The 24,746-nt window shown below is 43.3% G+C and overlaps 1 protein-coding gene across 2 annotated transcripts in view; it reads right to left on the bottom strand.

Annotated features, from left to right (window-relative positions):
• Nucleotides 1-7,244: 7,244 nt before the first annotated feature.
• smpd5 (sphingomyelin phosphodiesterase 5) overlaps nucleotides 7,245-24,746 on the bottom strand; it is a 72,446-nt gene continuing 54,944 nt past the window's right edge. For both annotated transcript variants that reach the window (XM_043690912.2, XM_043690913.2), the window contains exons 6-8: nucleotides 22,176-22,239; nucleotides 19,115-19,265; nucleotides 7,245-7,950 (exon numbers count right to left, since the gene is read on the bottom strand). In XM_043690912.2, coding sequence (XP_043546847.1) covers nucleotides 7,816-7,950; nucleotides 19,115-19,265; nucleotides 22,176-22,239 — 350 coding nt within the window. In that variant the 3' untranslated portion in view covers nucleotides 7,245-7,815. The remainder of the gene's footprint in view (nucleotides 7,951-19,114; nucleotides 19,266-22,175; nucleotides 22,240-24,746) is intronic.

Raw genomic sequence — 24,746 nt, 5'->3', positions numbered from 1 at the left:
AAAATTGTATTCCATCTTTACTATTTCTGGCCACAAAACCCCCTAATGCTTTCTGCAATGGCTTCTATACTTTGATGACCCTGGATATTGTGACATTGGTACATTACCTGGTTCAGTCTTGCACGGTCTGCCTTTGATCGTCAGTTTATCTTTGGCTTACTAAAGGAGGCTAGGTACGTTCCCTCCCATATTTGCTTTAAGTGCTCATTGCTGCATGAGCCTGTATAAGATCCTTGAGTTTAGTTTGGCTAACAGCAACAGCATCTATCTGTTCTGGGACAGGGGGTTTGTGATGGCTCTGCTCCTACTTCTAACTCATCAGCCATTTTGTTTGCAATTGGCAGAGTTCCTGAATAATACTGTACTCATGGCCTTGGTCAGTGTAGAAAATAAATTTACATCGGGGTGCAGGCAGCAACTGCTTTCCACCTGCCAAGAACAAAAAAAAACTCTAGCTTCCCATATTGGCAGGAAGTCAGTAAAATTGTTGCACACGTGCATTCTGTGCAAATGGCTGGCCATATACGCTGCAGCGATGAGATCAGCGGTTTGAGTATCCATTTTATCAGGAAGCTTTAGCACTAATTCCACCCAGGCCTATTGGTGTCTATTCTCCACCACGGAGGATCCATCTACAAAAGTATTTTTATGGATGCTTCTGCTCCCCAGGTTTCCTTTAGTGCCAAAACAAAATGGGGCACATATGGTCCCTTGGAATCAGTTCCAGGCCTGAATGGTTGACAAAGTTGATTTTCCACAGGCTGACCGAATAAATACTGTCTGTTCCAGTTGTGCAGTCTGCAAACTACAGAGTCCAGCTAGATTTAAACTTGGCTTCTACATTAAGTTTTTAAACCTACACACAAAAAAGCCAACATTTCTGTAACAGTGGATATAATGGGTATCCTGATCTCACTTTCCATTTCAATCCACTCCCAGATATATATGATTCTGGATAGGAGCAAAAGTAACAGGGTAGTGTTATGGGGGCCTTTAATTTTGCAAATATTGACTGGAAACGCTATAGTCCAAGTACTTTAGATAGGTCAGTTTTTGGCCAATGGGTGCAGAAGGGTTTCCTGACACAGTATGTAGACAGGCCAAAAAGAGGAGGGACCACATTCGATTTGGTACTGGGTTACGAACCCAGCCAGGTGTTAGGTTTGGAGGTAGGTGAGCACTGGTGATAGCGACCACAATTCGATTAAGTTTACTTTAGCGATGGAAAGAGATAGGTATATACCACTGGGCAAGAGTTAGAGCTGGGGGAAAGGCAATTATAATGCAATTAGGCAAGATTTATGATGCATAGAATGTGGAATGAAACTGCAGGGGACAGGCACAATTGAAATGGGGAGCTTGTTCTGTACCTGTCAGGCAGAGAGGAATCATGGTTTACTAAACAAGTTGAATCTCTTGTCAAGAGGAAGAAGGAGACATATGTAAAGATGAAGGCTCAGTTATGGCACTTGAGTGTCACAAGTTAGCCAGGAAGGACCTAAAGACAGAGCTAAGAAGAGCCACAAGGGGATATGAGAAGTCTTTGGCAGATAGGATCAAGGAAAATCTTAAAGCTTTGTATAGGTATGTCAGGAATAAAAGAATGATTAGAGTAAGATTAGGGCCAGTCAAGGACAGTAGTGGAAAGTTGTGCATGGAGTCCAAGGAGATGGAGAGGCACTAAATGAATATTATTCATTAGTATTCACACAGAAAAAAGACAATGTTGTTGAGGCAAATACTGAGATACTGGCTATTAAATGAGACAGGATCGAGGTTCAGAAGGTGGTGGTGTTAGCAAATCTGGGAAGTATGAAAAAAGAGATGTCCCCTGTGCCAGATGGGATCTATCCTAGGATTTGCTGGGAAGCCAGGGAGGAGATTGCAGAGCCTTTGACTTTGATCTTTATGTTGTCATTGTCTACCGGAATAGCACTAGAAGACTGGAGGATAGCAAATGCTGTTCCCTTGTTCAAGAAGGGGAGGAGAGACAACCCTGCTAATTATAAACCAGTGAGCCTTACTTTGGTTGTGGGTAGAAGTGTTGGAAAGGATAAGAGATAGGATTTATAATAATCTAGAAAGGAATAAGTTGATTAGGGATAGTCAACATGGTTTTGACAAGGGCAGGTCATACCACACAAACCTTATTGAGTTCTTTGAGAAGGTGGCCAAACAGGTGGATGAGGGTAAAGCAGTTGATGTGGTGTTTATGGATTTCAGTAAGGAGTTTGATAAGGTTTCCCACGGTAGGCTATGGAATAGAGGGTGATTCAGCAGTTGGGTCAGAAATTGGCTAATTGTAAGAAGACAGAGGGCATTGGTGAATGGGAAATGTCCATCCTGGAGTTCAGTTACTAGTGGTATACCACAATGATTTTTTTGGGACCACTGCTGTTTGTCATTTTTATAAATATCCTGGATGAGGGCATAGAAGGATGGGTTAGTAAATTTGCAGATAACAAGTCTGTGGAGTTGTGAACAGTGTGGAAAGATGTTGCAGGTTACAGAGGGACATAGATAAGCTGCAAAGCTGGGCTGAGAGGTGGCAAATGGAATTTAATGTGGAAAAGTGTAAGGTGATTCACTTTGGAAGGAGCAACAGGGATGCAGAGTACTGGGCTAATGATCTCTGTGTCCATGTACATAGATCCTTGAAAGTTGCAACCCAGTTTGATAGGGTTGTTAAGGCGGCATACGGTGTGTTAGCTTTTATTGGTAGAGGGAGTGAGTTTCAGAGCCATGAGGTCATGTTGCAGCTGTACAAAACTCTGGTGTGACCACACTTGGAGTACAGTTCTAATCACTGCATTATAGGAAGGATGTGGAAGCACTGGAAAGGGTTCAGAGGAGATTTACCAGGATGTTGCCTGGTATGGAGGGAAGGTGTTATGAGGACATGCTGAGGAACTTGAAGCTGTTTTCATCAGAGAGAAGAATGTTAAGTGGGGACTTAATAGAGGCAGAGCTGAAAATGTGTTGCTGGAAAAGCGCAGCAGGTCAGGCAGCATCCAAGGAACAGGACAATTGACGTTTCGGGCATAAGCCCTGAAGAAGGGCTTATGCCCGAAACGTCGATTCTCCTGTTCCTTGGATGCTGCCTGACCTGCTGCGCTTTTCCAGAAACACATTTTCAGATCTGATCTCCAGCATCTGCAGCCCTCACTTTCACTTAATAGAGGCATACAAGATGATCAGAGGATAAGATAGGGTGGCTAATGAGACCCTTTTTCCTCTGATGGTAATGGCTAGCATGAGGGGGCATAGCTTTAAACTGAGTAGTGATAGATATAGGACAGATGTTGGAAGTAGTTTTCTTATTCAAAGTAGTAAGGGCATGGAATGCCCTGCCTGCAACAGTAGTAGACTTGCCAACTTTAAGGGTATTTAAATGGTCACTGGATAAACATATGACAAATGGAGTAGTGTAGGTTAGATGGGCTTCAGACTGGTTTCACAGGTTGATGCAACATCGAGGACCAAAGGGCCTGTACTGCGCTGTAATGTTCTATGCTCTATCCTCAGACAAATCCTCAAACTTTGCCATGAGCTCCTTTGTGTTTCATGCTGAATATCAAGCCCCACTATTTTCAAGGTCATCACAAAAGTTAAATATCTTACTGAAGTATGCAAAAGGTCCACGATTTACTCATCTGTCTAGACCCAGTCAAACAGAAAACACCGATTAGGTTTCTGCACTTAATAACAATGACTATTTACTTTAAATAGGTAAAGCCGAGCTGCAGTAAACAACTATGAATTGTTAACATAACATATAAATAGAAAGCAGGAGGAGACAACAGTTTTGCTTCACTTGGAGGTCACCACTGATGATGTCACCTAGCCAGGTAATGAAACATCTGGATATCAAACCTACAGCTCAGCAAGCAAAGCTACACCCCTGTTAACATATCACTAGTTAAAACTCTGACCCCCCTATAAAACATCCCTATACTCAGATCAAAAAAAAGGTATGTCGTGTGGTGGGCAAAGAGAAAAAAGAACGGGAAAGTTAACTCAACGGCCTCCTATCCACAGGATTCACAGATGATCCTTTTGCTTGCTGGACCACCTGTCATCTACACCTGGTCACAATTCCACAAACCAGTTACCTGTGCCAGCCTCAGTACAACTAGCCTTACACCGCTGGTTATAGACAATAGGTGCAGGAGTAGGCCATTCTGCCCTTCGAGCCTGTACCACCATTCATTATGATTACGGCTGATCATCCTCAATCAGTATCCTGTTCCTGCCTTATCTCCAGAACCCTTGATTCCACAATCCTTGAGAGCTCTATCCAACTCTTTCTTAAACAAATCCAGAGACTGGGCCTCCACTGCCTTCTGGGGCAGAGCACTCCACACAAACACCATTCTCTGGTTGAAGAATTTTCTCCTCATCTCTGTCCTAAATGGTCTACCCCTTATTTTTAAGCTGTGTTCTCTGGTTCAGGACTCACCCCTCAGCGGAAACATGTTTCCTGCCTCCAGAGTGTCCAATCCTTTAATAATCTTATACGTCTCAATCAGATCCCCTCTCAGTCTTCTAAACTCAAGGGTATACAAGCCCAGTCGCTCCAATCTTTCAACATAAGATAGTCCCACCATTCCAGGAATTGACTTCGTGAACCTACGCTGCACTCCCTCAATAGCCAAAATGTCTTTCCTCAAATTTGGAGACCAGAACTGCACACAATATTCCAGGTGCAGTCTCACCAGGGCCCTGTACAGCTGCAGAAGAACCTCTTTGCTTCTATACTCAATCCCTCTTGTTATGAAGGCCAGCATGCTATTAGCTTTCTTCACTACCTGCTGTACCTGCATGCTTACCTTCATTGACTGGTGTACAAGAACACCCAGATCTCTTTGTACTGCCCCTTTACCTAACTTGACTCCATTTAGGTAGTAATCTGCCTTCCTGTTCTGGCCACCAAAGTGGATAACCATACATTTATCCACATTAAACTGCATCTACCATGCATCTGACCACTCACCTAACCTGTCCGGGTCACCCTGTAATCTCCTAACATCCTCATCACATTTCACCCTGCCACCCAGCTTTGCATCAGCAGCAAATTTGCTAATGCTACTATTAATACCATCTTCTATATCATTAATATATATTGTAAAAAGCTGCGGTCCCAGCACTGATCCCTGCGGTACCCCACTGGTCACCGCCTGCCATTCCGAAATGGAGCCGTTTATCACTGCTTTTTGTTTCCTGTCAGCCAACCAATTTTCAATCCAAGTCAGTACTTTGCCCCCAATACCATGCGCCCTAATTTTGCTCACTAACCTCCCATGTGGGACTTTATCAAAGGCTTTCTGAAAGTTCAGGTACACTACATCCACTGGATCTCCCTTGTCCATCTTCAAAGTTACATCCTCAAAAAATTCCAGAAGATTAGATGATTTCCCCTTCATAAATCCATTCCGACTCTGACCTATCCTGTTACTGCTATCCAAATGTGTCGTAATTTCATCCTTTATAATTGACTCCAGCATCTTTCCCACCATTGAGGTCAGACTAACTAGTCTATAATTTCCTGCTTTCTCTCTCGCTCCTTTCTTAAAGAGTGGTACAACATTAGCCACCCTCCAATCCGCAGGAACTGATCCTGAATCTATCGAACTCTGGAAAATAATCACCAATGCATCCACGATTTCTACAGCCACCACCTTCAGTACCCTGGGATGTAGACCATCAGGCCCTCGGGACTTATCAACCTTCAGACCTAACAGTCTCTCCAACACCAATTCCTGGCAAATTCCTGGTTGAGCAAAGCAAGGAGTGTAAACACCATCTACGTGTTTCAGTGACTTGCTTTTTAAAGATTGCAGCAATTTCTTCCACAAGCAGATCTTTTATCATTGTAGTCCATAAACAAAAATACAGAAAAAAATGTGTACGGTCTCTCCAGGTTATTCACTATCCTGATTTGGAAATACAATCACTGTTCTTTCAGTGTCGCTGGATCAAAATATTAGAACTCCCTCCCTAATAGGGGGGTCTACTTCACACCAAAAGAACTGCAGTGGTTCAAGGCACCCGTTCAGTACCACATTCAAGGGAAACTAGGGATACACAATAAATGTAGTTAGCAAAGCCAAAATTTCAGGAGTGAACAAAATACACTATTTCCAATTTTTCCCCTTTAAATTTACTTTACTGTTAGACTGGAGAATGAGAAAACTATGAACCATCATTTCAGGATTGTACGTCTTTCCATTTGATAAAATCCTTAACTTGTCTCTGTTTCTGCACTGAAAGACCATACTATGTTCCTTGTTATTAGGTAGATGGGCACGTTGTGTGAAGCTGGTAATGGTTCACTGGGAGACTGCCCCAGCCCCGTATGAAGATCAATAGGAAAAAGGGAGATGTGACTTTACATGATGAGGAGAGTGTCCAAGGAACAGGAGAGTCGACATTTCGGGCATGAGCCCTTCTTCAGGAAAGGCTCATGCAGCAATTCCTGAAGAAGGGCTCATGCCCGAAACGTTGACTCTCCTGCTCCTTAGATGCTGCCTGACCTGCTGCGCTTTTCCAGCAACACATTTTCAGCTCTGATCTCCAGCATCTGCAGTCCTTACTTTCTCCTCCATGAGGAGGAGAGTGGCCAATCAAAACTTATGGGTTTAAACTGTCAACCCCTGGTATTAGTGTGAGGGTAGGTGAAAAGGAGATAACAACTTATTAGAAAAACTGTCCCTGGTAAGGGAGACAAGAATGAGCTTGGGCTCAGTGGCAAAAAGAAACAATACCATCTACAAAACTGTTGGAATCCTGCACAGCAGAAAGGCATAAGTGTGGGAAGAGTTAGCAGAAGGCAATATAGGCCATATCCTTAACACTATTGCCAAATGCCTCATGCAATAGGAATAGAGACAAAAACAATCTGGATGCTCAAATCCAAAGTAGACAGGCAGGAGGCTGGAAGAACACAGCAAGCCAGGCAGCATCAGGAGGTGAAGTAGTCAACATTTTGGGGAATGCCTTGGACGTTAAAGATTTTCTGCATCAGGAACATTTCAACTCAGCTAGTGACCTAGGTTCAGGGGCATGGTGCGCAAGATGAGGGATTGGGCAGCTGAGAAAATAAAGTATGGAAGATAAGCCAGGAGTAGTCACTTACAAAGGGAGGAAGCCCATGTGTCCAGAGGCTTTACTCTTACTGTGGATCATCTAGTTATCTGTGTCACTACCTGCTACGCTGCTGTTATATGAGCAATGAGTCGCAGATGTCTTGTTTAAATGTCATTTATACAGTGCAAAAAAGGAAAACACTCCAGAGACAGTAAAAATGACAGACAGTGCTCTGCACCTATAGCAGCCTACACATAACACCCTTTTCTTTCCCAACCAACATTAGATTTGGGTCAGTTCTGCTTTGTGTTAAGAATGTGGGTCTCCTGTGGCAGTTTCCTTACCTCTGCCAGACCAACTCCCACTGATTCCAGTTGAGCAGGGAATTAGTCTTGAAATCAACTAAGGGTCTATGCCCTTGAAAACTGTGACTTTAATTAATTTTCTGCCTCAGGTAGGTTCCATAGCTACTAACAAGTCCTGCTCGTTTCCCAACCGTGATGAAAACATAGTTCGAAGTGTCTATTTTGTTGTATGCCTGAATCTCCATTATCAACATTGTTCATCTGGAGCAGCTGAAGAATTCTCTCTATCATTTTTGTTCAGATCAGCATTGAGAAATTCTGAAGTTGTATTTAAAATTTCTAACAAAAAAAAGTTGTTCATTATTCTCTGAGGATTTTGGCACTTATTCAAATTCTTTTGGTAGCAGTAGCGGCAGGGGGTTGGTCAAAGTTCATCATCTAGGTCATGACTTGCATCATCATCTTCCTCTGGCACCATGGAAATGAAGAGCCTCATTCCAATAGGAAGATGGTCAGTTAGTCCAGCCAGCTGGGTGATAAAGGTGAATTCTTCCAGCTCCTGCCGAGAGGGAAAAAGAAAAATCAATAAATTTGAATAACTTCAGTCAACAAATCAGGATACATTATTCAGAATTGTAGGTAATTTATAGTACACTTTAAAAACTTCATTCATGGGATGTGAGCATCAAAGCCAGAATTGACTGCCCATTGGCAATTGACCTTGAGGTGATGAATCACTATTACAGAATCAGATGTACAGCACAGAAACAGACACATCAGTCTGACTCATCCATGTTGACCAGAAACCCTAACCTAATCCAGTCCCATTTGCGAACACTTGGCCCATATCCCTCTAAACCCATCCTACTCATATGCTCATCCAGATGCCTTTTAAATGCTGTAAGTGTACCAGCCTCCATTACTTTCTCTGGCAGCTCATTCCATTCATGCACCACACTGTGCAAAAAAGTTGCCCCTTAGGTCCCTTTTATATCTTTTTCCTCTCTCCCTGAACCTATGCCCTCAAGCTCTAGACTCCCCCAAACCAGGGAAATGACCTTGTCTATTTATCCTATCCACGCCCCTCATGATTTTATAAACCTCTAAGGTTACACCTCAGCCTCTGGGAAAACAGCCCCAGCCTATTAACCCCCCCCCCCCCCCCACCACAGCTCAAATCCTCCAACCCTGGCAACATCCTTGCAAATCTTTTCTGAACCTTTTCAAGTTTCACAACATCTTTCTGATAGGAAGACCAGAATTGCAAGCAATCTTGCAACAGTGGCCTAACCAATATTGTGTACAGCTGCAACATGACCACCCAACTCCTATACCCTATGCTCTCACCAATAAAGGAAAGCATACCAAACACCTTCATTTTCCTGTCCAGGAGCAGCGGGACACAGCAGAGGTGATGTTGGGACCAGGGGGTTGTCAGGAAGGTAAGGACTTAGTATATATTTGGGCAGCGGGGGTGACGTCCCTGACTCTTACACTTGCAAGAATTGTGTCCAGCTGCAGCTCTTGTTTGATTGCATGAAGGCTCTAGAGCTGTGGATGGACACACTGTGGAGTGTCCGTGATGCTGAGGAGTTTGTGGATAGCACGTTTAGTGAACTGGTCACACTGCACACCACAGGTTAGAATTGCCGGAGTCAGTGAATGGGTGACCAGAAGGCAGAGAAAGAGTAGGAAGGCAGTGTAGGTGTCCCCTGTGGTCATCTCCCTCCAAAACAGGTATACGGTTTTGGATACTGTTGGGGTAGATGGCTCAACAGGGGAGGGCAGTAACTACCAGGATCATGGCACCGTGGCGGACACTGCTGTTCAGAAGGGCAGGAAATAGACTCGTAGAGCCACAGTCATAGGGGGACTCTATTGTGAAGGAATGGGCGACTCTGTGGCCTAAAATGAGACTCTCGGATGGTATGTTGCCTCCCAAGTGCTCGTGTCAGGGATGTCACCGATCGGCTGCAGAGCATTCCGAAAAGGGAGAGTGAACAGCCAGTAGCCGTGGTGCATATAGGCACCAATGATATAAGTAAAAAACGAGGTGAGGTCCTAAAAGCACAATATAGGGATCTAGGAGAGAAGTTAAAAAGGAGGACCTCAAAGATAGTGATCTCGGGATTACTACCAGTACCATGTACTAGCCAGCGTAGAAATGAAAAACAGGCGGGATGAACATGTGGTTTGAGGGATGGTCTAGGAGGGAGGGGTTCAGATCTGTGGGACATTGGAACCAGTTCTGGGTAAGGTGCGACTATTACAAATTGGATGGTCTACACCAGAACCAGACTGGAACTAATGTCCTTGGGGGAGTTGTTGCTACTGATGTTGGAGAGGTTTTAAACTAATGTGGCAAGGGGCTTGGAACCAGAAGAGAAGACTAGTAGACAGTGATGTGGATACTAGAGACTGTAAGGAACAGGATCATGAAGTTAGCATTACCAAGGGGAAGAGTAGGCAGAGAGAAGATGAATGCAAAGGAACTGGTGGCCTGAAGTGCATATGTTTTAATGCAAGGAGAATATTAGTAAGGCAGACGAACTCAGGGCTTAGCAAGTTCGGAGAGGATTTGTAGCTCAGGTTGAGGTTTTGGATGTAGGTTTACTCACTGAGCTGCAAGGTTCATTTCCAGACGTTTTGTAACCTTACTAGGTAACATCTTCAGTGGGCCTCAGGCGAAGCAATGCTGAAAATTCCTGCTTTCTATTTATAGGTTTGGGTTTCTTTGGGTTGGTGATGTCATTTCCTGTGATTATGTTATTTCTTGTGGTGAAGTCACTTCCTGTTCCTTTTCCTCAGAGGGTGGTAGATGGCATCTAACTGTTTATTAACAAAGGAACAGGAAGCGACTTCACCACAGGAGATAACATCACCAACCCAAAGAAACCCAAACTTATAAATAGAAACCAGGAATGTTCAGCATTGCTTCACTTGAGGCCCACTAAAGATGTTGCCTAGTAGGGTAACAAAACTTCTGTAAATGAACCTTCCAGCTCAGTGAGCAAACCTAAATCCAGAACTTAGGGCTTGGATTGGTACCTGGGAGTATGATGTCATTGTAATCAGAGAGACTTGGTTAAAGGAAGGGCATGATTGGCAACTAAATGTTCCAGGATATAGATGCTTCAGACAGGACAGGGAGGGAAGTAAAGGGACAGGGAGGATTTGCATTGCTGGTTAATGATGATGCCATGGCTGTGCTAAAGGAGGACAGTATGGAGAGCTTGAGCAGTGAGGTATTATGGGGAGAGCTGAGAAATAAGAAGGGTGCAGTTACATTGTCGAGGCTGTGCTACAGGCTTCCCAACAGTAAACGAGAGGTAGAAGAACAAATAGGTAAACAGATTATGGAAAGACAGAGGCAATAGGATGGTGGTGATGGGAGATTTTAATTTTCCTAATATTGACTAGGATACACTTAGTGTCAGAGGTCTGGATGGGGCAGAATTTGTAAGGAGAATCCAGGAAAGTTTTCTAGAGTAGTATGTCAACAGTCCAACTACAGAAGGGCCATATTAGACCTGGTGTTGGGGAAATGAGCCAGGCCAGGTGGTAGAAGTTGCAGTGGGGGATTTCTTTGGGAACAGTGACCACAATTCTGTAAGTTTTAGAATACTCGTAGACAAAGATGACAGTGGCCCTGAGGAAAGTGTACTAAACTGGGCCAAGGCCAATTATATCAAAATTAGTCATGAGCTGGGAAACATGGATTGGACACATCTATTTGAAGAAAAGTCCATATTTGATATGTGGGAGGCTTTTAAAGATAGGTTGAAGATAGTGCATGTCAGATTGAAAATAAGGGATAGAAAAAGGCAAGATTTGTGAACCGTGGATGACAGGAGAAATCGTGCGACTAGCCAAGACAAAAAGGGAAGCGTACATAAGGTCCAGGCAGCCAAGAACAGAACGGGCTTAAAGGGGTCATGAAATAACTTTAGCGAGCAGAATTAAGGAGAATCCTAAGGCCTTCTATTCACATGTAAGAAGCAAGAGGGTAACGAGAGAAATGGTTGGTCCACCAACGTTTAAGGAAGGAAGGTTGTGTGTTGAACCTGACAAAATGGGTGAGATTAGAGATAGAAGTTCGTTTACTCTGGATCATGTTGACATAAGGGGGGGGGGGGGGAGGATGTGTTGGTAGGCTAAAGGAGATTAAGGTGGACAAATCCCCAGGACTGGATGGGATCTACCCCAGGTTGCTGAGGGAGGCACGAGAGGAAATAGCTGGGGCCTTGACAGATATCTTTGTAGCATCCTTAAACACAGGTGAAGTGCCGGAGGACTGGAGAGTTGCTAATGTAGTCCTCCTGTTCAAAAGGGTCGTACGAATATTCCAGGTAACTACAGACCAGTGAGCCTTATGTTAGTGGTGAGAAAGGTGCTGGAGAAGGTACTGAGGGATAGGATCTATTTATATTTGGAAGAGAATGGGCTTATCAGTGATAGGCAACATGGTTTTGTGCGGGGGAAGATTGTGCCTTACCAACTCAAGTAGTCTTTGAGGAAGTGACCAAGTTGATAGATGAAGGAAGGGCTGTAGATGTCATATACATGGACTTTAGTAAGGTATTTGATAGGGCTCCCCATGATAAACTAATGGAGAAAATGAAGTCACATGGTGTGCAGGGTGTTCTATTTAGAGGATAAAGAACTGGTTGAGCACCAGGAGACAGTAGTTGTTGAAGGGAGTTTCTTGAAATGGAGAAAGGTGACCAGTGGTGTTCCACAGGGATCAGTGCTGGGGGCCACTGTTATATGTGATGTACATAAATGATCTGGAAGAGGGCATTGTTGGTCTGATCAGTAAGTTTGCAGATGACACAAAGATTGGTAGAGTAGCAGAAAGCGTAGGGGACTGTCGAAGAATACAGGAGAGTATAGATAGACTGGAGAGTTGTGCAGAGAAGTGGTAGATGGAGTTCAATCCAGGCAAATGTGAAGTGATGCAGTTTGGAAGGTCTAATTCTAGAGCAAACTATACTGTAAAAGGAAGAACCTTTGGAAAAGTTGATTAGCAGAGAATTTTGGGAGTTCAGGTCCATTGTACCCTGAAGGTGGCTGCACAGGTAGATTGAGCAGTTAAGAAAGCATATGGTATGCTTGCCTTCATCGAACGGGGTATTGAGTATAAGAGTTGGCAGGTCACGTTAAAATTGTACAAGACTTTGATTTGGCTGCATTTAGAATACTGTGTACAGTTCTGGTTGCCACATTACCAAAGGGTTGTGGACGCTCTCGAGAGGATGCAGAGGTTTACGAGGATGTTGTCTGATATGGAAGATGCTAGTTATGAAGAGAGTTGAATAGGTTAGGATTGTTTTCATTAGAAAAAAGGAGATTGAGGGGGGACCTGATTGAGGTCTACAAAATCATGAAGGGTATAGACAGGGTAGATAGAGTTAAACTTTTTCCCAGGGTGAAGGATTCCCAGGGTGAGAGGTCATGCGTTCAAGGTGAGAGGAGAAAAGTTTAAAGAGGATACACGTGGAAAGTACTTTACACAGAGTGGTAGGTCCCTGGAACACGTTGCCAGCAGAGATAGTACAGGCAGGTCTGGTAGATTCATTTAAGGTCCATCTGGACAGATACATGAGTCGGGGGTGGGGGGGGGGGGGAAGACAGCAGAGGGATATAGATCCTTAGGAATTGGGCGATAGGTTTAAACAGTGGATTTGGATTGGCACACGCTTGGAGGGATAAAAGGCCTATTCATGGGCTGTAAATTTTCTTTGTTCTTTATTACTATCCCAACTAACTGCGACTCTACTTTCAAGGAGCTATGAACCTGTACTTCAAGATCTTTGTTCAGCAACACTCCCCAGGACTTACCATTAAGTCCTGCTCTGATTTGCTTTTTCATAATGCAGCACCTCACATTTATCTAAATTTAACTCCACATGCCACTTCAGCCCACTGGCCCATCTGATCACGATCCCATTGTACTCTGAGGTAACTTTCTTCACTGTCCACTACACCTCCAATTTTGGTATCATCTTCAAACTTACTAACTATAGCTCCTGTGCCCCTATAGCTCCAAATCATTTATATAAATGATGAAAAGCAGTGGATCCAGCACTGATCCTTGAGATACACCACTGGTCACAGGCCTAGATTCTGAAAAGCAACCCTCCACCACCACCCAGTCTTCTACCTTCGAGCCAGTTCTGTATCCAAATGGCTAGTTCTCCCTGTATTCTCGGAGATCTAACCTTGCTAACCATTCTCCCATGAGGAACTTTGTCAAAATCAATATATCACGACCACCATTCTAGCCTGATCAATCCTCTGTTACTCCTTCAAAAACCTCAATCAAGTTTGTGAGAATTCTGAACTGCTACATCCAATGTATTTGATGGCTTGCTGCATGCAGCGAGGGAGCTCTGGATTTTGATCCAGTGAAGGAATGACAATTACTGTTGATCAAGATAAGTGGTTTTTCTGTGCTGCCCTTGTTCCTCTAGCTGCTGGAGGCTGTGGTCTTGGAAAGCACTGTTAAAGGAGCTTTGGGAGGTTTCTGCAGTACTTCCTTGTATATAGAACACTGCTCCCATGTGAATGTTTAAAGTGATTAAGCAGTATGTTTTGTCCTGAATGGTGTTGAGTTTTGAGTGAAAGCAAATAATGAGGATGACACAGCATTTACAGAGGAAAAATGAGATAGAGAGCAGGCAGAAACTTGTCAGATGTGGAATAAAATGTGGGGAAATGAAAGAGTATGCACTTTTTCAGGAAGAATAGAAGAGCTGAATGTAAATGGAGAAAGACTGCAGGAAGCTACAGCACAGAGCTGGGGAAAGCTAGCAGCAGTTTCAGCTGGTAATAGGGAAAACAAATGGAACATTGTTTTTTTTTCCCCAAATGGATTTTAAACAAGCGGTCTAGTGAAAAGATTAATAAAGGATTTTGAACTAGCAACACTGAAAGAACAGCGATTATACGTCCAAGTCAGGATAGCGAGTAACTTGGAGAGACCGCATCTTTTATTTTTCTGTATTTTTGACTGTGAACTATAATGAGAAGTTAAAAATCACAACACCAGGTTATAGTCCAACAGGTTTAACTGAAAGCACACTAGCTTTCAGAGCGACGCTCCTTCATCAGGTGATAGTGGAGGGCTCAATCCTAACAGAATTTATAGCAAAACATTTACAGTGTGATGTAACTGAAATTATACATTGAAAAATTGATTGTTAAGCCTTTCATCTGTTAGAATACAGTGATAGTTTCACTTCTTTCATGTGTAAATCACTAAAGCTTTTTTTTTTAAAAAGTTGCATTCTCAGGTTAGCTGTTAACAATGGTGATAGCTAGACAATAATGTTGAAGGTGTTGGCCCCCTGTGTTCTCTGTCTATGCCATGATGTTTAGATTGATTCCAATCTAAAAAGTGAGATAACAGAGTTTTACATAAATCCATGCAGTTTTTGAGCAAAGTACAATGTAAACCCTGCAAGTACAAATTCACCCCACAAAATGTGTGCACGTGGGTGTGTGTGTTGCGAGTGTGAGAAAGTGTATGTGCGTGTGTGTAGTGAGTGCAGAGTGTCTTAAGTCTGTGAGGGGGTGCATGTGTGGGAGAGAGCGTAGGAGTATCTGTGTGTGCATGTGTACAGTGCAATGGTGGTCAGCTGTAATGTGACATGAACCCAAGGTCCCGGTTGAGGCCCTCCCTGGACATTCAGCCTCGGACCTTCGGGTGACCATCCTCCAAGGTGGACTTCGGGACAGGCAGCAGAGAAAAGTGGCCGAGCAGAGGCTGATAGCTAAGTTCGGTACCCATAGGGAGGGCCTCAACCGGGACCTTGGGTTCATGTCACATTACAGCTGACCACCATTGCACTATACACACACACTGATACTCCGACACACACACACACAGACCCTTACAGACACACACACACACGCACGCACCCCCTCACAGACTTAAGACACTCTGTACTCACCCCACACACACACACACACTCAACCCCCAACCCAGACAGACACAGACAAAGACAGAAAGATCCACATATTTTGTGGGGTGAATTTGTACTTGCAGGGTTACATTGTACTTTGCTCAAAAACTGCATGCATTCATGTAGAACTCTGAGCATTTGGGATGCAAAGGAATTAAGAGTGTGAAGGGATAGCCTCAGTTGCAGGGTCCACATTGGTACCAATGACATAGATAGCAAGAGGAAAGAGGTTCTGCTGAGAGAATATGAACAGCTATGGGCTAAATTAAAAAGCCAGAACCAAAAAAAATGTATTAACCTATGGATTCCTATCTGAACTATGAGCAAATTGGCACAGCGTCAACAACATTAAAAAGAGATACAGGCCTCACCAACATCCTGTACAATCTCAACATGACATCCCAACTCTTATACTCAAAAGGTTCAACAAGTGAAGGCAAGCTTGCTAAATGGCTTCTTAACCACCCTGTCTACATGTGACACAATGTCAAAGAATTGTGTGTCTGAATCCCTAGGTCTGTCTTTACAAGCCCTGTCCTTTTTTGTTTTACAAAAATACAGTACCTTGCATTTATTCAAATTAAACTCCATCTGTTAATCCTCAGCCTTTTCATTCAACTGACCAAAATCTCCCTGAATTCTTCTTCACCATCCATTATACCACCAATCTTGGTGTCATCCACAAACTTACTAACTATGCTTCCAGACCAGATGGACTATATCTGATACATCTGAAGGAGATAGTGGAGGAGTATGCAGACACACGGGGGTCTTCCTCAGTTCTAAGGAAGGGTCACTTGACTTGAAACATTACACTTATTTCTCTCCACAGATGCTGCCAGACTGCAGAGCTTTTCCAACAATTCCTATTTTTGTTTCTGATTTACAGCATTTGCAGTTCTTTCAGTTTTTATTTAATTAAGGGGAGGTCATGCCTGCCAAATGTGTTAGAATTCTTTGAGGAGTAAATTAGCACGTTAGACAAAAGAGAGTCAGTGGACACAGTCTATTTGGATTTCTGGGAGGCCTTTGATAAGATGCTGCACAGGAGCCTTCTAAGAAAGATAAGAGCCCATGGTGTTAGGAGAAAGGTACTGGCATGGATAAAGGACTTGCTGACTGGCAGGAGGGGGAGACGATGGATAAAGGGATTTTTGCAGGATGGCAGCTGGTAATTAGTGGAGGTCCTAGTAAGAGTCAGAGCTGGGACTACAACTATTCACATTATATATTAACCATCTGGACAAAAGGAACGGAGGGCATTGTTGCTAAGTTTGCAGATGACACAAAGATAGGTGGTGGGACAGATAGTGTTGAGCAAGTGGTGAGGCTGCAGAAGAAGTTGGACAGACTAAGAGAGCAAGCGAAGGAGTGGTAGATAGAATACAATTGGGAAATTATGCATTTCAGTAGGAAGGGTAGACTATTTTCTAAAGGGGAAAGGCTTCATAAATCCAAGGCTTGACAGGACTTAAGAGTAATGGTTCATGATTCTCTTAAGGTTAACATGCAGGTTCACTTGGCAAATGCAATCTTAACATTCATTTCAAGAGGCCTTGGGAAAAAAAAAGTAGCGATATACTGATGTTGCAGAAAGCACTGATCAGATTACATTTGGAATACCATGAGCCCCGTACCTAAGCAATGATATCCTGGTATTGGAAAGAATCCAATTTACAAGAATGATCCTCAGTATCAAGGGTTTGTCACGTGAAGAGTGGTGGACGACTCTGGGCCTACGTTCTATGGAGTTTAGGAGGTTGAGGGAGGGGGGTTCTGACTGAAACTTACAGAATACTGAGATGCCTGCGTAGAATGGATGTGGAGAAGATGTTTTCATTAGGAGAAACTAGGGCCTGATGGCACAGCCTGAGAGAAGAAAAAATGAGGGAGAGTTTCTTCAGTCAGAGAAGAATTTCTTCAATCTGCAGAAATCATTGCTGCATAAAGCTGTGGAGACCAAGTCATTGAGTGCATTTAAGACAGATATGGATAGGTTCTTAATAAAGTAACAGGATCAAGCAGAAGAATTAGGTTGAGGAACATACTAGCTGAAAATGTGTTGCTGGAAAAGCGCAGCAGGTCAGGCAGCATCCAAGGAGCAGGAGAATCGACATTTCTGGCATGAGCCCTTCTTCAGGAATGAGGAAAGTGTGCCAAGCAGCTCTGATCTCCAGCATCTGCAGTCCTCACTTTCTCCTTGAGGAACATATTAGCCATGATCAAATAGCGGAACAGACTCAGTGGGCTGAATGGCCTAATTCTGCTCCTCTATGTTATGACTTTATGGGAAGAGAATATTAATTGAGGGGAAGTCTTGTTAAAACTATACAATGTATTAGTCAGACCACAGCTGGAGTACTGTGAACAGTATTGGGTGCTCTATCCAGGGAAAGATATATGGAGATTAGAGGCAGTCCAGAGAAGTTGCCCTTGGTTGATTTAAGGTTTGAAGGGATTTTCTTAAGTGAAGTTGAGTTGGTTGGGCTTGTACTCATTGGAGTTTAGAAGAATGCAGAGACCTTATTGAAACATAAGATTATTAGGGTGTAGGAAGTTGTTTCCTCTTGTAGTATAGTTTAGAACCAGAGACCATTATCTCAAAATAAGGGATTGTACATTTAAGACAGAGAAGGATCATTTTCTTCTTTCAGAGAATACTGAACTTGTGGGAATTCTTAATTGCAAAAAACTCTTGAGGCTGTGCCATTGAATATATTCAAGGCCAACATGGACAGATTTTTAAAATCAGAGCAGTTCAGGCAGCATCCGAGGAGCAGTAAAATCGACGTTTCGGGCAAAAGCCCTTCATCAGGAATGAAACGTCGATTTTAGCGCTCCTTGGATGCTGCCTGAACTGCTGTGCTTTTCCAGCACCACTCTGGTTTCCAGCATCTGCAGTCATTGTTTTTTACCTAGATTTTAAAAATCAGTAAGGGAACTGAGCATTACAGACATATAGTAAATAGAGTTGAGGATTACTAAATTAGCTGCAGTCTCATTGAATGGCCTACTCGTGCTCCTATACCTTATAGTCTTGTGGAATGTTGGTGGCAGTGCGCTCATCCAGGCAAGTTGGAATTTTGTTACATTCCTGACTTGTGCCTATATATAAAGGCTTTAAAAAAAGTTAGGAGGTGAGTTACTCATCATTCTTGTGGGCACAATTATTTGCTTGGCCCAGTTAACAGTCAAAGCCATTCAGTTGCAGGAAGAAAAGTGCTGTGGAGAGTAGCTTTCTGTGTTGTCTACATTCAAGTGTGAACATTGAAAAACATGGCTTCAGAACCAGTGAAGCAAGTGTTGATCATCCTATAAATGAGCTTTGAAGATTAAATGTCACTGATTGACAGTACTAAAAAAAATTGCATTTACGTGTCATGCAATAAAGGTTCCTGGAACATTATCAAAAATATTTCTGTCAATGAGCTATCATGTGACAAACCTTTTGTCTAAGATGGAAGTTTTAAAGGAGCATACTGCAGGAGGAAGGGAAGTTACAGAGATTTAGGAAGGAAATTTCAGACCAAGAAAGCTGGAAGTACAACCACCAGAAATGGAATGTTGAACATTTGAAATGCAAGATCTTGTCAGCTTGCAGGGCTGTTTCAGAGATGATGAGGAGAGAAGCCATGGGGGAATAGGAGAGGATGAGAATTTTAAATTGCGGCATTGCCAAACCAATCTAAGTCAGTGAGCCCAAGACTGTTGGGGGAATGGAACTGGGAGATAAGAGTACAGATAGGTCATACTCACAGTAATCACTCCTTTTGCAACAGTGTCTTCCCGATACAGCAAATAATCAATCCTACGTCCACCTCCTACACTTCTGGGCTCTGTGTTGTTGACAGCAGGATTGACAGGAAATTCCAGGTATTGTTTCCTCAATTCTTCAATCTCTAAAGCTCTGAAAAGATTGAAGATGTGTGTTTAAACCTGGGATCATTCATTTTGTAATCTTCTAGCAATCGCTTTAGCCGGTAATTATGCACGTTCTCCCTGCGTCTGAGAGAGTTTCTGCTGGGTGCTCTGGTTTCCTCCCACAGTCCAAAGATGTACAAGTTAGGTAGATTGGCCATGCTAGATTACCCAGTGTTCAGGGATGTGTAGGTTGGATACCTTAGCATGGGAAATGTAGGTAGGGGATGGGTCTGGGTCGGATGATCTACAGAGGGTTAGTGTGAACTTGTTGGGCCAAATGGCCTGTTTCCACACTGTGGGGATTCTAAAAATAAAAAAGAAATGCTGAACATAAATTCAGTATGGAAATAGCTCAAAGTCAGTCATGCAAACCGAACTATTTAAAGCTGCATTTATTAAGAAATTGGAAGGCCAAATTTGCATTTATAGCATCTTTCACAATGTACTGAACCACATTACAACAACATATCAATGGCAAGATCCCATAACATAGCTATACAGTCGCCCTGTCAATCCTCAAGTCCTCCTTACTAACATCTAGGACTAGTGCCAAAATTGGGAAAAATGTTGCCCAGACAAGTCAACCCACTGGTGATCACATTCCATTCTCCCTTGGCTGATGAATCTATACTCCTTAACATTGAGTAACTATTGGAGGAACTGTTGAGGGTAGTAAGGGTGCAAAATAGAATGGGAGATTTCAATATCTACCATCAAGGGTTGCTTGACAGCAGCATTACTGAATGGATTATAAGAGTGTAACTACTGGATTGGGTCTGTGGCAGGTGGTGAGGGAACCAAGAAAAACATATGATCTCATCACCAATCTGCAGGCTACAGATGCATCTATCCATGACAGTAATTAGCCAGATATGCCAAGTGGATGATATATCTTGACCTTCTCTAGTAGTCCTCAGCATCATCAATGCCAGCCTTCAACTAATGCAATTCACTCCACGTGATATCAAGAAATGGATACTGCAAAGACTATGGGCCCTGACAACATTTTAGCAGTAGGATTGAAGATTTGTGCTCCAGAACCTGCCGCGCCATGAGCCAAGCAGTTCCAGTATAGTTACTATGCAGACATTTGCCCGACAATATTGAAAATTGCCGAGGTATGTTCTGTACACAAAAGGTGCGACAAATCCAACCAACCAATTACTGCCCCAGTTTACTGTTGATCATCAGTAAAGCAATGGAAAGTGGCATCAATAGAGCTGTCAAGCAACACCTGCTCAACATTAGCCTGCACATTGATGTCCAATTTGGATTCTGCCAGGGACACTCATGGTTGTAGTAGTTGGTCAGTCATCTCACTGCAGGCGTTCTAGGCCTAACTATCTTTAGCTCCTGATCTCATTGCAGTTTGGTTCAATCAGAAAAAAAAAATCAATAAATTCCAGAGCTGAGGTGAGAGTGATAGCCTTTGATATCCAGGTTGCATTTGACCAAGTGTCACATCAAGGAGCCTCAGATCAACTGGAGTTGGGAGCAAACTCTCCTCTGGTTGGAGTCATACCTGACACACAGGAATATTGGGGTGGTTGTTGGAGGTCAGTCATTTAAGCTCCAGGATATCTCTACAGGAGCTCTTCAGTATAGTGTCCTAGGCCCAACCTTCTCCAAGTGCTTCAATGACCTTCCTATGTCAGAAGTGGTGATGTTCACCTTGATTGTATAAAAGCTCAGCACCATTAGAGACTCCTCAGATACAGAAGCAGTCTATATTCAAATGCAACAAGATCTGGACAAGCAGGTTTTGGCTGACAAGTGGCTAGTAATGTTTGTGCCACACAAATGCCAGGCAAGATCATCTCCAATAAGAGAAAAATCTAACCCTTGACAATCAATGGTATTTCCATCACTGAATCAATATCCTTGGGGTTACCATTGATCAGAAACTCAAGTGGACTTGGCAAATAAACACTGACTACAAAAGCAGGTCAGAGGCTAGGAATACTAAGGTATCAACCGACTCCCTAGAGTCTGTCCATCATCTACAAAGGGAAAGTCAGGAGTCTGATGGAATACTCCTCAGTTGCCTGGGTGGGTGCAGCTTCAAAAACACTCAAGACACTTGACACCATCCAATTCAAATCAGCCTGCATGACTGACACCACATCCACTCACTCCGCCACCAACACTCATAAGATGTACTGCACAAAAATCAAAGATTTTTAGACAGCACCTTCAAAATTTACCACTTCCATCTAGAAAGACAAGAGCATTACAGACATGGGAACACCACCATCTTCAAGCTCCCCTCCAATGCACTCAGCATCCTGACTTGGAAACATATTGCCATTCTTTCACTGTTGTTGGATCAAATTCCTGGAATTCCCTCCCTCAGGGCATTGTGGGTCAACCTCGAGCACATGACTAACAGTTCAAGGAGACAGCTCACCATCAACATCATAAGGGCAACTAGGACTGACAATGGGTGCTGGCCAGCCACCAATGCCCATGTCCCATGAATGAATAAAGAAAATGTGGCATCCAATGCATGCAAAGTCCAGTCCCACAAACAAACAGCAGTGAGATAAATGGTCAGATATTTATATTTAAACATTCGCTAGGAGCTAAGAAGCACTTTCTATTCCCGTGAAACTTGGCAGAAGATCGGTTTGTTTGTCTAAGATAGCAGATGTTGGTTTAATGTCATATTCAAAATATGGCTTCTCCAGGAAAACTGTACTGCCAAAGTACTCGCCATCTGACAGTGCAGAACAGCTCAGTGCACAGACACTTACGTACTACAACTGAATGAAAAAAACCTTCTGATTAAAAGGCAAATGTCTCACCCAGTGAGCCACATTTGGCACTCAAGTGCAGAGAATTTTGCAATTGAGTCCAGTTCTATTGTTTGTTCACGCCATCTCATGCCCATACTCACCGCTGCAAGCTTTCTGGGCTCTTCACTGGATCTTCATACATGGTTCTTTGTTGCAACAGCGTACCTAAGCAAAAAAGATGGGACAAATCTTTTATTATATAAGGATATCCGTGGCTAACAACTTTCTTTGTGGATCCTTTTAGATAATCTGTTTGCAACAAGACGACCATGGGATAATTGCCCAGGACAGTCAGACCACTACCTTGAAGAGACTTGGGATGTTAATAACTCCTTGGGATCCCATGGGACAGACCTACTGAAGACCTATTCAATCCAAGTTGAATGGTAAAGATTAGATCTTTGATGAAGTTGGTTTTAAAATTTTGATTTCTTCCAGGAACACAGAAACTGGACTAAGCTATTCACCCATAACAACTTACACAGTACATCAGCCCTTTAATGCAGTAAAATGCCCCAAGGCAAGACATGGGAGTTGTATCAAAACTTGATTGTCATAAATGGGAGATGTTTGGTTGGATATCGGTGGCACAGTGGTTAACACTGCTGCCTCAAATCATCAGGGACCCAGGTTTGATTCCAACCTCAGGCGACCATCTGTGTGGAGTCTACACATTCTCCCAGTGTCTGTGTGGGTTTCTTCCGGATGCTCCGGTTTTGTCCCACAGACCAAAGGTGTGTGGGTTAGAAGGATTGGCCATGTTAAATTCAGAGTTGAGTGTGTATTGCTGGAGAAGCACAGCAGGTCAGGCAGCATCTGAGGAGAAGGAAAATCGACATTTCAGGCCAGAGCCCTTCATCAGGAATGAGGCAGGTAGCCTTGAGGGTGGAGAGATAAATGGGAGGGGAATGGGGCTGGGGAGAAGATAGCTGAGAGTGAAATAGGTGGATGAAGGTGGGGTAAAGGTGATAGGTCAGAGAGGAAGGTGAAGCGGATAGGTGGGAAGGAAGATTGACAGATGGGACAGGTCATGAGGGCAGTGCTGAACTGAAAGGTTGGAACTGGGTTAAGGTGGGGGGGGGGGGGGGGGAGAGAATGTTAAATTCAGGGCTACAGGGATAGGGATGCAGGGGGTGGTGTAATTTTTAAATCATTAACTGTTGTAGTAAGCACATAGTAAGTACAAAGCCACCATTTTAGTCTTCTCTACCTTGTAGTAAGCACGAGCAGACACTCCCCCAGATTTTCATGAATGGAACAATGGAAACAGCTTTCCTCGTGGCTGAGGGACCGCCCACAACCACGGCTGTACGTCATCATCCATATAAGGGAGAAGCGGGGAACTCGAACACTGATTGGCTGGGTGAATAACCAAATAATCTCATCCATCAGGAGGACAGTGGGGAACTTTAACACTCATTGGCTGAGACTGTAGAAGGCCCAGCCCACTCCTACATGTATATAACGTGCGGGGATTACAATCTGTGTGCGCGCCTCGTGGGAAGCCATTGAGGTAACACCCGGTTCTGCAGAATTGAATAAATAGTTTTGGACGAACTCCTCCGTGTCTTTGTTCATGGGAAGGGAAGCAGAGTGCCTGATGGGGGGTCGCAGAGTCCCCTATCTTGCAAAGGGATGGGTCTGGATGAGATGCTTTTTGGACTTTTGGTAGAGAATTGAAGGGCCAAATGACCTCTATCTGCACTGTAGGGTTTCTATAATCAAAAGATTGATCAAAAACATAGGTTTAAAGAAGAATCTTAAAAAGAAGAAAGAAAGTGATAGTGAGGCAGTGATGTTTACAGATGGAATTGCAGAGCTCAGGACCTTGGCAGCTGAGGTTACCGCCCATGTACTGGAGGAGTGCAGGTGTCGGAGAATTTTAGGGAGGGTAGAGTCCAAGAAGGGATTTTAAAACAAGAAATGAAAATTTTGAAATTAATGCTTTTAACATTTTCAAGTTAGACAGAACAGTGTGATGGGTGAACTGATGTTGGAGAGAGACCAAACATGGATAGATTTTCAGATGCTCTTATATTTATGAAGGAGAAAGATGGGGATACTCAGAGTACATTGGAAGTGTTAAAGGTAACAAACCATAATGAGGGTTTAAGTAGCAGATAAGCTGGGATCCATGGAGTTGGGTGAAAAGCAGCAGTCTTAGTAATGGAAACAGAATCACAAATACCTGGAAAATCTCAGCAGGTCTGGCAGCATCAGTGGAGAGAAAGCAGAGTTAACATTTCAGGTTCAGTGACCCTTCTTTGAGAACTGAGTGTAGCTGAGAAGAGGTTGGCATATGTGCCAGAGAGAGGGTGGCTGGGAGGAGGGGGAAAAAGAAACAAAAAGAGTAAACGATAGGTGGAGATGGAGCCCAGATAGAGTGAAAAAAGAGCTGCATTAACTCCCTTACACAGTCTGGCCTACATGTGACTCTAGACCCAGAGCAAGGTGGTTGACACTTGCAATGGCCTGGCAAGCCACACAGTTCAGGAAAATTTGAAATAAACAAATACTGACTTTACCAGGAAGACCCACACCCCTTAAAACAACAAATAAAATTAGGAGTCACATTTAGAAAGAAGGCAAACAGAACTAGTTTTAGTTTGGGAAACTTGGTCAGTATGGAATAGCTGAACTGAATGGTCTATTTCTGTGCTTTAAGAATCTAT

The sequence above is a fragment of the Chiloscyllium plagiosum genome, unplaced genomic scaffold (assembly GCF_037043375.1).
Source record: "Chiloscyllium plagiosum isolate Xiang-an unplaced genomic scaffold, Cpla_swu_hap1 HiC_scaffold_5, whole genome shotgun sequence".
NCBI lineage: Eukaryota > Metazoa > Chordata > Chondrichthyes > Orectolobiformes > Hemiscylliidae > Chiloscyllium > Chiloscyllium plagiosum.
The sequence above is the reverse complement of the archived record's forward strand: the minus strand, read 5'-3'. Positions and strand labels throughout refer to the sequence as shown.